At 37.1% G+C, this 16,858-nt stretch overlaps 2 protein-coding genes across 2 annotated transcripts; both read left to right on the forward strand.

Annotated features, from left to right (window-relative positions):
- LOC105156878 (pectinesterase-like) lies at positions 4,636–6,868 on the forward strand. Its single transcript, XM_011073128.2, has 3 exons — positions 4,636–5,252; positions 5,369–5,869; positions 6,010–6,868. The coding sequence occupies exons 1-3, from the start codon at positions 4,730–4,732 to the stop codon at positions 6,705–6,707; spliced, it is 1,722 nt and encodes a 573-aa protein (XP_011071430.1). The 5' UTR covers positions 4,636–4,729; the 3' UTR covers positions 6,708–6,868.
- Positions 11,122–13,385, forward strand: LOC105156880 (pectinesterase). Its single transcript, XM_011073130.2, has 3 exons — positions 11,122–11,684; positions 11,806–12,357; positions 12,563–13,385. The coding sequence occupies exons 1-3, from the start codon at positions 11,159–11,161 to the stop codon at positions 13,258–13,260; spliced, it is 1,776 nt and encodes a 591-aa protein (XP_011071432.1). The 5' UTR covers positions 11,122–11,158; the 3' UTR covers positions 13,261–13,385.

The raw sequence follows: 16,858 nt of genomic DNA on the forward strand, positions 1-16,858 counted from the left end.
AAGTGAAATGTACTTGCAAGAAATTTATTAGTACAATCAGGCTGGATTAATAATGAGATAAATAGCGTACCCAAAATAAGTAAAATTAATAGTTAGGCAGAATGAATACATAATTTACCATTTGGTTTAGATGCATTTTTGTCTCATAACTGTCGATGATAATTTGATATTTTTAAAGAGATTGGTCAATCTTCATGATTAATATGATGTCATAATGGAAAAGTTTTGCTCAAACCTGATTTGGCCAAACTAATGCAACTACATAATAAGTGTGATACACTATGTAAGACCACTTTTCCTAAATTGTACAATACACTTGCTATTGATTAGTTCAAGTTTAATCGAGTCGGGTCCGGGCTAAAATCGAGCTAGGGGAAGAGGAAGAAAATAAGCATCCACGACAACAGAAAATTAAGATTATCTTATCCTCACCTAAAGTGAGGGAAAAAGCAGGCCAAGTAAAGAAAGAGAAAATATTGTTTGTAGGAAGGGCGGGAAAGTACATCATCAATCAAACTACCCCACACTCGAGGTCTTCTCCTTCTCATCAACCTAGACAAAGAGGACTGGGTCTCCCGAGGCTCTCTTGGGGTACTGAGGGCATCCTCCTCCATCGGCTCTAAAGGTACCTCTCCTAGGACGTCCCCGTTAACAAGAGTTGGCAAAGTAGCTTGAGGGGGGGACTCCTTACTTCCGCTTTGAAATCTCCCAGAATATGATCAAGATCTTGTTTTGCAAATTTTTCTTAAAATTGAGTAAGCAGGCCAAGGAAACTTGTCATAAAAAATAAATTTGACAATGAAAGGATTACTTGATTCCACGAGTGGAGTCTCTGTCATAGGAGAGGGAGGATTGGCAAAAAGGTCCGAACCCCCTTTACCATTGCATCAAAATTTTAGAAAAGAAGTTCTTTCTCTGGAAGGGGGGGATCCTTGAGCCGCAAACTGCTCACTACAGGCCTGCAAGCCGTATTGGAGTTAAGGCGCCGCTATCTTAGCAACCTCCCTTTGGAACTCTTCAGACTTTTGATACTCCATGAAGCGGTTTGCCTAGTCAGTGTGAGGAAAGTTAAGCTTGGCCTGATCAATTTCCCTCATAATCTCATTTGACTAGTCCTCCTTTAGCGCGAAGATCTCCCTCTACAGCCTCTTTACCTCCTCTTGTTGGTATCGCTCCACAGTCTCTTTCTTGGCATCCTTCAATTCTGCATTCTCAACAGCCAAGCACTTCACCCTATCCTCCAACTTCCTCCTCTGGCATCCCTTTGAGGAGGAGGAGAAGGCACCTGAGAACGTGAGAGAAACTCTTCTCATAAAGCCGGCACCTAAAACAAGAGGGGTGCAATCTAGAAAAAGAACAAGCAAAAAACAATATACAAAAGAGAATTGGAACCATGTATCTTGGCCAATCTAGAAGATATCATCTTATTAAGCTCTTCTCTGGACTCCGGGGAAAGGAGGCGCTTGACCCTTAGGGTGAACACCCCCTTCAGGATTTCCATAGCCAAAGAGGACTTTTACTCCTGGTCAACTAGATGATGGGTATACAAACTCTCAGCGGAGGAATGGTGGGGTTTAAAGGGGGTACTCCCTATGTCTTGAGGAGGAGGAGGAGTGGTACAAGGATGAGTGGAGTTAGTTGTAGTGTCACATCAGCAGGACATTTGCCCTGCAACTTGCTTGAGGAAGGGGTCTCCTTGGAGCCTTGGACAGAAGAGGGGGCAGCCGCACGAACCCCCCCAGACATCTAGTCGCGTATCAGCTTATTAAACATGATGTCCTCTGCCAAAAGAGAAAAATAACAGTTAGACCCACATGAAGAAAATATGAATATCAAAGGAAAAACAAAATCAAGAGTAATGAGTATACCCAAGGGTTCCTCAAAAGGTTTGAATCGAGGGCTTAAACCAAAGTGGCCAAGAAGTCTTTTATCGATTAAGCCCTTACAATTACAGGGCTTCTTGTTTAATTCCTCCAACAAGGAGGAGACAACGATCATCCTATCAGGCGAAGAAAAAGGAATGATACAAAGAGACTTATAAATCGACCTATTAGGTAAAATCCAGGGGGGCAAGGAGGGAGGACATAGAAGAAGCTCCCCTTGCAACGTTTTGGAGGACTAAAAGCTGAAAGGTTGGAAAACAAAAAACCCCAATCTCGGTGCGTTTCATCTAGAAACACTGGGTGTAGGCTTTAGCAGTCACAAGAGCATTATTAAAACGCATAATCATAAAAAACCAGCTAATATGCAAAAGGAGTTTGGGGCCAATTGATTCAAGAGAACTTGGAAATGAGCCATCTCTTCATAAAAATATGGGATAGGGAACCGAAGGCCAGCCCTAAGAAGGAAAGAGAAGAAACTTAAGAAATTAGGTGAAGGGAATGGGGATGACTGTCAGGTAAGGGTACATAAATAGTGTACTCTAATGAAATCTCGAACTTTTCCACTAGTTGACAGACGGCTAAAAGTTTAAGGCATGAGGGCCCTAGTCCACCATAGGTTGAGTGACCCCTCTCTCCTCCACCCTAGGAGAAGAGTCTTCCTCCTCGTTCCCCCCTACCTTCTCTTCCTCATCAATAAACTCATCCAACAGTCGGCCGACAGCTATTGCAGCCTGTCTCAGGCTCCACCTCCAGCCACTAGCATAGTCAAACGAGCCAGGATCTATCCTCCTAGAAGTACTTCAGAGGGATCATCGACTAGCGGCACCTCATTTACAAATCTAATAGATTCATCTAAAGATGCCATGGAAGCTCAAGAAAAATAAAAGAGAAAGATGCAACGGAATAAGGAAATAAAAAATGAAGAAGGAAGTAACGAGGACAATTTACTAACGAAGAAAAAGATTTCTCTCTCTTCAAAGCGTGGGACAAAGAAGGAGGAGACTAGGCATTAAGGCTGGAACAAATGAGGAGTGAGGTGGTTAAGCCCACTCCCAAACCCAATAACCGCGCCTCATTGGGCAGTTACCAAAGAACATAGGCGCTTGAGGGGGTCAATTATAAAAACTCCCCCCAACAGAAGCAATGATGGCTACGCTTAGCCCTAGCCTTCACATAAACTGTAAAACCCCCTACTCGCTAAATCTAATTATTACTATTTCATCTTTTTTTTAATTAATATAATTTGCTTTCAAATATTATAACGAACTCCAATTTAATTCGTTCAAGTTTTATTATATCTCAAATTTAATCTATAATTCATTTACTAATTAAATTTAAATTTTTAATAATTACCAATTAGTCTCTCAATTACATGAAAAATTCTACGGACGTCACATAAACTCTAGTGAAAAAGCGAGGTGCAAAGCCCCAAGCAGCAGACTTTGTCAGAAAGAAAGAAAGTGGAAGATACCTAGTAAGGGAAAAGCTCTGGCAAGACAATAAGGGGGAGCTCTCCCAAACATGAAGACCTCCTTTCTAAGAAGGAGTCGACATGCATGTTCATCCTCAGAGTGGGGAGAACTGAATGATATGTGTGCTTGGGGTGGCCCAATCCAGAATGACATGGTTTTCTGCTTTATCAAATTTTCAAAATAGTCTTAGAATTGATAAAACTGGACACATTTATTCCTCAGCTTTATGGGATTTAGCCAACTAGATGTATCAAGCTTTCTCAATTTTGAAATTATTTGAAAAATCCAATAAAAAATAAATATATTGAATTTTCTCAATTTTGAGACTATTCTAAATAGGTTTGTTCAATTAGATTAACCGAACATAATCGAACCGACTTTTTGGTGAATCAAAAATTCGATATGCTATACGAAACTGAATTAACTGGTTCGATTTTTTAATTAAATTTTTTATTTGGTTCGATCAACAATCGACTTTAAAAAAAAAACTGCCAAATTATCATTTTTAATAAAAATCATAAAATGGTAGAAATTTTATAATATAATTTATATATAATATAACAAAGCAACCAGTAAATTAATATCTAGTATAATAATATATTTATAATATCATTTCTATATTATAATATTAAAATATACAATATATATTTAATCATTCGATTATTCGATCAATATGATTAACAAAACCAAAAGTATTGTACTGACCGAATTGTACCCATTTTTTAAATAAAAAAAAATGAATATTGAACCAAATTTTTTTATTCAGAATTAGGTACAAATCAAAAATTCAATCGACCAATTTTTAGTCGGTTAATCAAATTTTGAACACTCCTAATTTTGAGAATCTAAGTGGTGAAAAACTAAAAGTGTTGAACCCTATTTTATGAGACTTAAAAAGTGCGATTTCACACTTAACTCACTTATAATTAACAAAATCAGAACTAACTAATTAATAATTATTAATCATATGGAACTTTTCACAATATAATAATTTTCACAATAATTAACATCCAAAATCGAGATTCATGCATGACCAATTTTTTCCTTTAATATAATCCATTTATTCCCCGCTGAAAAAGATCAAACTAGAGTTTAAATTGCATATCGTTTCATTCATGACCCCTGATCTGCATGCATGGCCATCTTTCTTCCCCACGTCGAACAGCCTCAAATTTTGGAACAGAGTTAACAACCTCAAGCAGCCTCCATGGCCTCCAACGTTGTCTCTCCACTATAAATACCCTGTCTTACTCCCACATCTTCCATCACTCAGAGTTCTAAGCTTTATTCAATAAAAATCCTGAGATCCCTCTCCACTCTGGAAACCTCGAATAAATTCCAGGGTAGAGAGAACCTGATCTCTGTTGAATAAAAATGGCTGCAAAAGCAGCGGTTGCAGGGCTCGCCGCCATCCTCGTGGTGGCGATGGTTGTCGCCGTGGCAGTAGGTGTTACAAGGAAAAACGCCGAAGTTGAATCAGGTTCCGCCAGCAATGACGGCGGCTCCATCAGCACCGGGAGTACCAAGGCCGTGCAATCTATTTGCGCCCCTACTGACTATAAAGAAACTTGTGAAAGTAGCCTTTCCCACGCCAACAGCACCAACCCCAACGAGCTAATCAAGGCGGCATTTGATTTTACCGTGAAAAATATAGGCGACATCATCACGAACTCGCCTCTGTTCAAAGAAGCTGCCAATGATGATGGCACCAAGCAGGCGTTGGAGATCTGCCAAGAAGTGCTTGACACGGCTATAGACGATCTCAAGAGGTCATTCGACAGTGTTGATGAATTTGACATCACAAACGCCAGCGAATACGTCGAGAACCTCAAGACGTGGCTTAGTGCTGTAATCACGAACCAGGAGACCTGCATTGATGCCTTTGAGAACACCACAGGTATTTTTATATATCAAAAAAGCCTCAGCAGTCTGCCTGCAAGATTCATTGTTAAATTCAAGATTTTTATTTATATATGTTACCTGTATAAAAATGTGTTTTTCCAAAATATGCAGGCGACACTGGTGAAAAGATGAAAAACTTGCTGAAAACCGCCAGGGAGATGTCGAGCAACGGTCTCGCCATGGTAAACGAAATGTCATCGTTCCTTTCATCGTTGCAATTAGGGAACGCTGCTAGCCGAAAGCTTCTCTTGTCAGGAAAAATTGGATACGGTGGCGACCCCACAGATTATGCTCCGGGTGAAGAACCACATTTCAACTTGGACAGCAATAGAAGACGTCTCCTTTCAGCAACATCCTTGAAGCCAAATGCCGTGGTGGCCCAAGATGGAAGCGGGCAGTTCAACACGATTAGTGCTGCCATTGCATCTGTGCCTCCAAAGAATAACCAAACGTTCGTGATTCATGTGAAGGCTGGTGTGTACAAGGAGTATGTTCAAATTCCCAAGAAGGTGAATAAAATCGTCTTGATCGGAGACGGGCCCTTGAAGACCAGAATTAGTGGTAGAAAGAATTACGCTGAAGGAGTTAAGACCTACCACACGGCCACCGTCGGTAAGTTTCTTTGACATTCATCTCTTTCTACATATATTCTGCTGACGTTCTATGATTATCAGTGTCCTTCAAAACTCAAATCTTGTGTAATACGCGAGTAAAAAATATAGATAAAATTGAAAGTTCATTGTTGCTTGCAGCTGTCAACGCTGACGACTTCTTAGCAAAGGACATCGGGTTTGAAAACACAGCCGGTGCTGCAGGACACCAAGCAGTGGCCCTGCGCGTCTCTGGCGACCGCGCGGTCTTCTACAATGTCCACATTGACGGCTACCAAGACACTCTCTACGCCCACACCTACCGCCAGTACTACCGCGACTGCTCTATCTCCGGCACCATCGACTTCATCTTTGGCGATTCCCAAGCCCTCTTCCAGAACTGCAAATTTGTCGTCCGAAAGCCGATGGCCAATCAGGCCTGTATGGTCACAGCACAGGGCCGCGTCGAGCGCCACAGTCTTGGAGCCACTATAATCCAGAACGGTGATTTCGTGGCTGAGCCAGCATTGCTCCAAGCTTCGCCACCCCACAAGGTTTACCTTGGTCGGCCATGGAAGCTACTCTCCAGGACCATTATCATGCAATCAAACATTGGCGGGTTCATTGCACCAGAAGGCTGGGCGGAATGGTCGGGAACTTTTGCTCTAGACACATTGTACTACGCAGAATACCAGAACCGCGGCCCCGGATCGGATCTGAAGAACCGGGTCAAGTGGAAAGGGATCCAAACCTTATCTCCGCAAATGGCTGAGAGCTGGACCGGAGGGAAATTCTACGGAGGGGATGAATGGGTCAAGAATTCTGGGGTTCCCTACATACCAACCATGATGCAAGTCTAATTAGTTCTCAGACAGATTAATTTTAACTAATCAGGACTGTAGATTATGTTTGGATGTGTTTATAATTTGACTTTTCATATTTTTTGTACGATAGGGAGAAATATAGAGACATTGGAATGTGTTTTTAAGTGTTATATAAGATCGGTTTTGCTTTTTTGCAAGGGATTGTTTATTTTTCTTGCGTTGAATAAATGGTTGATTGGATAGAATTGAATTATTTATGGGCTATGATCATTTAAGGAAAAATTGCAACTTTTTCTTCCTAACATGAACAATGAGTAAAAATATTTTTTGTAAAAAATAAAATAGCAAAATATTTTTTATTTAAATTATTAATACTTGAGTAATTTGTTTCATTTTTTAAAACACAAGAGAGGTAATTTAATAATTCTTTTTTCACCGATGTTATTTGTTCATTTCACAACCACAGGGGTAAATACCCGATAAATTAATATTTTTTATTGAGTGTTTAGGTGAATCAACTAAATGATGGATACAAGAATTGTGCAAAATACTGTATTGTTTAATTTATATGATAAACTTTGAAATACCGTAGTGTAATTACATTTACGCCCTTCAAATACAATTTTAGCCTTTTTTTTTCTTTTCCTTCTTGCAATTTTCATAGGACATTTTTAGTTGTTTTTTGTTTTTTTGGGTTAGTTCCAAAAAAAAAAAAAGAAAACACAAAATAAAAAGTAAAAATGAGAGGTTAATTGAGGTATTAATTTCTAAAGATATTCTCTCATAACCATGCATGTCAAGCTAACAAAATAGAAGATACAAAACATGAAGAATGGTGAAACTGCTTACAAAAGATAGGGTTTGGTTCTCTCATGGAAGACAGGGTTCGCAGCGATATCGGTTAGAATTTAACTATCGCACCATAAAAAGAGCTCCGACAATTGAGCCCATGCTTCAGTATCAAGTGTCCATGAAAGACAGAAACAGTGGCCTATTTTTTGGTCTTCCCTGAGAAGATGAAAGCACCCAGGAAGGCACAATATCAACGGAGCACCGGGTGTCAATGCATGAAGCCCAGCCAGCGTTTGAATAGGCTTGCAAGTGGAGAAGTGTTAGCTGCCGGAAAGAATAAACCAAGATAAGGTGTTCCCTTCAAATGTTTTGAGGGGATGGACTACAACATTCCAATGTTCATGCACTATAAAAAAAACAGATCTATAGCAATGGGTTTCATAGAAAATTTGTTGCAAATTATATTTGCCACTGAATTTTGCAACAGAATATCATCCGTTGCTATAGGTACCACTACAAAAAAAGGTGAGATTTGTCACGGTCAGGGCAACTGTTCCACAGCCTGTTCCATCTTGAAACGGTCTTTGGAATACTTCAGTAACGGATATTGAAACATGACGTTAGATGCAATATTTTTTTTTGAGTTATAAATTTGGAACGGTTAAACCATTACAAGATGAATTCCAACGTAACAGTTACTAAACCTGTTCCACAATCCGTGCCAAAATAGTGACGAGAAATCTTTGAAATTCAGTTTAGAACACTATACTAAATTTAAGAACGATCACAAACAAATCGTTCTTATATCTGATGCAATATATGTCCCAAAAGTGATAGTTTGAAAATATATTCTAAAATAATGTACAATTTGGAACGATGTTTGTACACTCTTAATAAAATATGCCAAAAATCGTTCCAAAATATGAATTTTATTTAAGAACCAATGTATTTCTAAAATCGTTCCAAAAGCTGGTACAAATTGGAACGGTTCATTTAAATTATTTCCTAAGTGTTACTGAGTCCGTCAACGGCTATATCTCAACTGTTTCACTAACCATTCAAAAAATCATCTCAACTGTCGTCCCAAAAGTATGAATTAATGACTATTTTTTAACTGCTAGGTATGTGTTCCTATGCCCGTTACAAAAATTCTTCCAAATTTTTCTATATAAATGTGTTCTGCTTTTTTCATTTAATCTCACTATCTCCTTCCGTTCTTATTTTCTCCCTATTTTCTCAATTTCTCTCGAATTTTTTTATACTCTCACTATCTTGCTAATATTTTTGTACTCTAGCTTGTTCGCCAATCTATCTCGAATTTTGGTTGATATCTGAAGTTCTTTTGACCAGGTAACAACTTTAACCTTTTATTTATCAATTGATTATAGTTTTGTTGTAATTTTGTTAATTAATCAACTTTGATGTTATAATAATATATATAAATGTGTGTGTGTAGGACTAACCATCATGTTAAGACAGTTGAGATGGATATATGAGAAAAAACTATCGAATAGAGGGGGTCTTACTCCGGAGTTTCAGAATGGTGTTGTTACATTTATAGAATGGATGAAATCTCAACATGCATATATGGGTGGTGAAAAAATTAAGTGTCCTTGTCGGAAGTACAAAAATGAAGTTTTCAAAACTACGGAAGGGGTAAATTTCGACCTATTTATGAAAGGTTTTATGCTAGAATATTATAATTGGACTTCTCATGGCGAGGAGAAGGTGCATGAGTATATTGTGGCCGTTACGATGACCCCATTGCGGGAGGAGCAAACTCCCGTTTCTCATGTTATGCAAGGGATGAGTACGCCTTAAGGTGATGCAGCATAGATTTGGCACAGATGATGGTTTTTTATGCCATTGGGTCGACTGTCTGGTCTTCTAATTATAACCAAGATTGTGTACCTTATGATCGTACGAGGTCGTGTCCTACTGATGTAGGGCCTAGTTCATATTACGATGGGGGCCCTACGATTATGTATCTGAGCTGGGAGATCAATTTCACGATGTAGTGCATGTTGTCGAGTGGCCGTTGTGGACAGTTGCACCCGATCTCAACTGGGAGCTATAACTGAGTTGGTGAATAGTTGAGGGCTATATTTCTCAGTATATATATGCTCAAATATCATAGTGGGCTCATCATATATTGCCGCGCGATCACATCCTGCCCCAGGATTACCATGGGAGTCCATTTTTATAAAGTTATATGTGTAATGTATATAGTTATATCATGATTAACACACATTAATGTGTATTTTTTAACTTAATTTATTTTGTAAAATATAGTTACATATATTGAGCTTGTAAAATATTTTATTTGCATTATATAAGTTGCAATATATCAATAAAATTTTAAAATCACTAAAAAATAATTTTAGGGGAGATATTTTAATAAACATACTTGGAAAAGTAAAAAAATATAGGTTCTAAGTGGTATTTTGTCCAATCTATATCAACTATTTATTTTGTGAAAGGAGTTTTTTTACCTTCCTTTATAGGGTGAATGCCACTATATAAATACTATTTTATAGGTGCAAAATGTATTTAACCCTAATAATATCCAATGAAATCCCTTAAATCCTCCAAAGTCAAGTTTCATGCATGGCCAATTTTGCTTGTTAGGGTTAAATACATTTTTCGTCCGTAACTTAAGTTATTTGATATTTTCGTTCTTTAACTTTTTGAGACAGTATTTTAGTCTTGCATTTTTTTAATTTTCATAATTTCAGTCTTTTGTTCGCGGAAATTCAACTCTACCTGTAAGAAGGATGAACTCCAACAAAAAAAAAAGATTGAAATCGCAAAAGCTAAAATAATATAGGATCAAAATGCTACCCAAAAAATTAGAAAAAGTATTATTTTAGTCCGCTAAGTATGCCTAATTTTAATTTTAATCCGATAACTATGTCCATTTTGTTTAGATCCAGTAACTTACGAAATTGTTTACTTTAGTCCTCTGGCAGATTTTCGGACAATTTTACCCCTATGCAACTTTTGAAAGACAATTTTAGTCCATATGCACTCATATGGGTAAAATTGTCCGAAAATCTGCCAGATGACTAAAAGTAAGCAATTTAGTAAGTTACTGGACCTAAACAAAAATAGATATAGTTATCGGACTAAAATTAAAATTAAGCATACTTAGCGGACTAAAATAATACTTTTCTCCACAAAATTTAAAGGATAAAAGTATTGGAAGAAATGAGCCTCTAGGATCAAAAACTCAAATGTTAAATATCATACGAGAAACACATGTATTTTTCTAACTAGAAAAGTGAACTCCGATAAATAAAGGACTAAATTATGAAAATTAAAAATATGTAAGGCCAAAATACTATTTTAAAAAATTAAAAAATAAAAATACCAAATAATTTAAATTAGATGACCAAAAATTCATCAAAGCCCCTATAATTATATTACTCCATTCTTTCCACACTCAACAGATTAAAACAAGAGCTCAAACTATATATCCTCCATTCACGGATCCTGATTTGCATGCATGACCACCTTATTTTGAGGCCCCGAAACGTCGAACAACCTCTAATTTTGGAACAAAATTAACAACCTCAAGCTGATTTGAATGGCTTCAAATGCTGTTTCTCCAGCTATAAATACCCTGTCTTACCTCCACATATACCATCACTCAGAGTTCTAATAATCCATAGAATATCCTTCTCCATACAATAAAAATGGCTGCAAATAAAGGGGCGGTCGCCGGGCTCGCCGCCATCCTTGTGGTAGCAATGGTTGTTGCCGTGGCCGTTGGTGTTACAAGGAAAAACGGTGAAGCTGATTCAGGGTCTGCCAGCAATGGCGACCGCCAAATCAGCGCCGGCTCCACCAAGGCCGTGCAGTCCATTTGTGCCCCAACTGACTATAAAGACACTTGTGAGAAGGGTCTTTCCCATGCCAACACCACCAACCCCCAGGAGCTGATCAAGGCGGCGTTTGAATTTACCGTGAAAAATATAGGAGACGTCGTCAAGAACTCGCCTCTGTTCAAAGAGGCATCCCATGATAAAAGCACCAAGGAGGCGCTGGAAATCTGCCAACTAGTGCTGGAGATAGCCATCGACGATCTTAAGATGTCGTTCGATAGTGTTGATGAATTTGACGTCACAAACGCCAGCGAATACGTGGAGGACCTCAAGACGTGGCTTAGTGCTGTAATCACGAACCAGGAGACCTGCATTGATGCCTTTGACAACACCACAGGTATGTATCATAGTCAGTCTACAAGATTTACTATTTCAAAAATTTTATATTTACATATAAATATAACGTGTATAATAATATATATATATATATATATATATATATGTTTTAAAATATCCAGGCGACACTGGGGAGAAGATGAAGAACTTGCTGAAAACTGCGAGGGAGATGTCGAGCAATGGCCTCGCCATGGTAACCGATATGTCATCAATCCTTACTTCGTTGCAGCTAGGGAACGTTGCTAGTCGGAAGCTTCTTTCAGAGGAAGGCAGGTTCGCGTCGAAGCCTAATGCCGGCCGAAAGCTTCAATTGTCAGAAAAAATTGGCTACGGTGGTGACCCCACCGATTATGCTCCGGGTGAAGAACCCCATTTCAACTTGGACAGCAATAGAAGACATCTCCTTTCAGCAACATCCTTGAAGCCAAATGCCGTGGTGTCCCAAGATGGAAGCGGGCAATTCAACACAATTAGCGCCGCCATTGCGACTGTGCCTAAGAAGAATGACCAGACGTTCGTGATTCATGTGAAGGCTGGTGTGTACAAGGAGCAGGTCCTAATTCCCAAGCATATGAACAAAATTGTATTGATTGGAGATGGGCCGTTGAAGACCAGAGTTACTGGCAGATTAAACTTTGCTGAAGGTGTTAAGACCTACCACACAGCCACCGTCGGTGAGTTTCTTCAACCTTCATCTCTTTGTACATAATTGATGAAGTTTCTTTTATATACATCAGGTGAGAAAATACTAAAAGTTGAAAACTATACACAGTCACGTCAACCGTGAACACATATTCTGCTAACGGGCTATAATTAACAGTCCTTTAAAACTCAAATCTTGTATAATACACATGTGAAAAAGTTCATTGTCTGTTGCAGCTGTCAGCTCTGACGACTTCATGGCGAAGGACATCGGATTCGAAAACACGGCAGGTGCTGAGGGGCACCAAGCCGTGGCCCTGCGCGCCTCTGGCGACCGTGCTGTCTTCTACAATGTCCACATCGACGGCTACCAAGACACTCTCTACGCCCACACTTACCGCCAGTACTACCGTGACTGCACCATCTCCGGCACCATCGACTTCATCTTTGGAGACGCCCTGGCCATTTTCCAGAACTGTCGATTCGTCATCCGAAAGCCATTGCCCAACCAGGCCTGCATGATCACCGCTCAAGGCCGTGTCGACCGTCGCAGCGTGGGCGCTATTGTTATCCAGAATGGCGACATCGCAGCTGAGCCGGCATTGCTCCAGGCTTCGCCACCCCACAAGCTTTACCTTGGCCGACCATGGAAGCAATTCTCCACGACCATTATCATGCAATCCAACATTGGCGGGTTCATTGCACCCGAGGGCTGGTCACCGTGGGCTGGAACTTTTGCTCTAGACACACTATACTACGCGGAGTACAAGAATCGTGGCCCCGGATCGGATGTGAAGAACCGAGTCCAGTGGAAGGGGATCCAGACCTTGTCTCCTCAAATGGCTGAGAGCTGGACAGGAGGGAAAATTTATGGAGGGGATGAATGGATCAGGATCTCTGGGGTTCCATACGTACCTACCATGATGCAAGTTTAATTAATTCTCAATAAATTGTATTTATGTATTTTTTTAAAAAAGTACGTAAATTAATAAAAATGTATATTCTTTCATCATAATTATTCATTGTGTTTCTTATTATATCACGTGCAAAGAAATAACCCGTTTAGATAATTGATGTAAACTTACATACCTAAAAATTAAGAGGAATAAAAGAAATTAAACAAATTAATTAAAAGCAATTTTTAATTAATAAAATTATATAATTTGTCTAGCAATATATATGGACTTTTATGAAATTAATTATAATCTACAATAATTTTTTAGGAGAAGCATAAAATTGGAAAACAAATTCTGAAATTCAACAATTTCATTCTTAATTTATTCCTGTATACTAATCGCCCCAAAAGCAAGTGAAACATTTTAAATTCGGGAAAAATTTAAGAACCTCTCTTTAATATTGAAAATGTTCAAAAAAATTCATTTATAAAATAAAGTATCAATCACACTCCCCGTGTATAAAAGAACTCAAAAAATCCCTGAAACTAGAGAGTATGGGTCTGAATTTTTTTTTTTTTTTTGACAATTTTGCTTTTACATCTCTATAATAAAATATTATATAATAATATAATTTAATAAATCTTAAATAGTATATAAATAATTTATTATATAATCAAATATACTTTAAAATATTATATTAATATTTTTTAATATAATATTTTTAATTATCTTAAAAAAAAACATGGAGGCAGCACCTGCAGAGGAGGGCCCCCCATCCCCGGGAGATGGCGGTAGCCTAACGCAGCGAGGGCAACCGCCATCGCCCAATCATTGAGGGTGACGCCATCGCCCATGGGAGCAAGGATCACTCCGTCCCCCAGTGCATCTGCAATCACCCTCAGCTTCCCGTTGCCCCCTTCTGCAGGGGCCGCAGAAGGGCAATAGGGGTGGGGGGTTGGGAAGAGGGAAGGGGAGCTGCGGTGGGGTGGGGGGTGGGTGATTATTTTTTTGAAATAATATTTTTATTTTTATAAACTATAATAATACATATAATATAATTGTATGCAACGTGTCATCTAACTCATTTTCTAAAGCCACATAAAACTAAAAACTCGTAAAAAATATTTAACTAGCATGTTATGTCATTTTTTGATAAAAAAAACAAAATTTCAATCCATCAAAGGATTAAAATTCATTAATTTTGAAATTTAATGCATAAAAAACGGTCGGTCAAAATAGAGGTCGAGTATTCAATCTCGGCATCGGGGCCCACCACACAGTTGTTGGACCATCACAGCCTAGTGGGTTCATTGCTCCATCGCCCTCGCCATTACAACCGTTGCGCCCCGACCTTGATGATCGGGTAATGAAGCTCGAGGAGTGGATGCAGCGGATGGATCCCACCTGGCCCAATCCTCCAAAGCCCTAGCCTCCAGCTGATCTCCCAGTACCCGACGGCGATAATGACGAAACCAAGATCGAAGGGAGCTGTTGATTTAAATTTAGATTAGGATTTTTTTTGTTTCTATAAATACAATTTTTAAACAATACTTTTATTTTTATAATTAAATTATTTTTATTTTCTTGTTATGTTATATACTTTTATATAATATTGCACATTTAAAAAATTAAAACTACCTAGATATAATAAAAATTCAATAACTTATTTTTATAAAATAAATTAAATACAATTAAATATTATAAAAAGAATGTCATTGCTTTTGTAACGACTTTTATAATAAGAGTTGTTGTCATAGAATCACGAAGTCATTACAAAGACCGCGTAAAAAGATAGTTATTAATTCTAAAAAAAACGGCCAAAAAACCAGTCTAAAGCAGTGTAAAACACAGTAATATAAATGCATATGCAAAACTAAAACCAACATACGCATATGGAGTCACAAAGGTCGTTACAAAAATTGTTGCAAAGAGAAATATAAAGCTCATTACAATATTAAAATATAATCCAAAGCAATTATAGAAAGGTATCCCAACAATCGATTCAATATTCAAGCATACCTAAAAGTGTTATAAAGACCGTTTCAATAATAATTAAATCAAATTTGATTTTGATGTTTCAAAAATAGTCCAAATGCATTTCTGCAATTGTACTACTAGTGTAACGGCCTATCAAGGCCGTTGAGATAAGACTGTTACAAATTATAACAGCACCAAGCAAGTCATAACAAAACTCGCGATAGGGTGTACCATTACAGAGACCGTTACATTTTCAAAAACTGTTTCAAATTAATAACTTGACCATTATAAAAGCGTTCTTATAAATTTTTTTATTTTTTATTTTTGGCAATGAAAGCATTCGATTTTAATAGGCGTTTATATAGATTTAATTTAGTTTTAACTAGAAATATTCTGCACAGAACATGTACAATGTGCATGGGTTATTTTAAATAACTCTTATTTACCATGCAATGAAATAAGAGAAAACATTTCATTCATTGATAATAATTTATGAAAAACTAAACAAGAGTATCTGAAAATTGTAGATTCAAGATATATAGTCATATTATTAGAAATTATCACAGCAATTAATGGGAAAAAAAATATCAAACATATATATCTTTAAATTAATCAGAGTTTGGATAGTAATTTTTTGGGATAATTACATTTTTCCCTGAGGTTTGGTGTAATTACACATAAACCCCCTGTAGTCTAGAAAATTACATTTAGGATCCCTGAGATTTGTTTACATTTAACAAATAAGTTTCTATATTAGTCAAAATTCACTTAATTTGTTGATATTAATAAAAAATTAAATAAAAATTGATATATTTACTCTCAATTGACTTATTACTGACTTATTGCATGTCAATAATTTTTTTCTGACCAGAAAAAAATAAACCAGAGGATGGTATTCATTTCAAATAGAAATAATTATATTTACACTCCCTAACTTATGGTTTGTTTACACAAGCCACTCATACTTTTAACTAATTATATATACACCCACCAAAAATATTAGTGTAGGCATATAACAAAGTGATAATTACATTTACGCCTCTGATCTATGGGTAATTTACACAAACCATCCCTATTTTTAGATAATTATACATACACCCACCAAAATGTCATTATCAATACAAACTACCCCTTACTTTTATGAAAAATATACACACACCCTCTAAAAATGTTAGCATTATTACACAAACTACCCTTAGTTTTTGGTTGTCGAGGGTAGTTTAATTAATCAAAATATAGTGGTAGTTTGTGTAAATAGACCATAAATCAGAGGGTGTAAATATAATTATCTCTAAATAATCATTATATAATATAACGAAAAAGGGGATCGATAAAAACAAATTACTCATAAGATAGATAGAAAAAAAATTATATTTTTATAAAAAGAATTTCTTAAGAAGATAAAAAAATGTATATAGGGGGGTATAAACAAAAATATTTTGATATTATATTTTCAAATGCACAATATTGCTATTAAGGAGTTGCAAATGCTAGAGAATAACTTTTATAGTTTTATAGAAAACATTAATATTTGGATCTATATCTATTAAAATTAATTCCTTAATGCATTTCAATTTATCACAAATAAAATATTTGGTATTGCAATTAAAGATAAAAAGAGAAACAAAACGAAAAACTTTAATCCAAAGTAAAGTAGAGT

Source organism: Sesamum indicum, linkage group LG3 (assembly GCF_000512975.1).
Source record: "Sesamum indicum cultivar Zhongzhi No. 13 linkage group LG3, S_indicum_v1.0, whole genome shotgun sequence".
In the NCBI taxonomy this organism is placed as follows: domain Eukaryota; kingdom Viridiplantae; phylum Streptophyta; class Magnoliopsida; order Lamiales; family Pedaliaceae; genus Sesamum; species Sesamum indicum.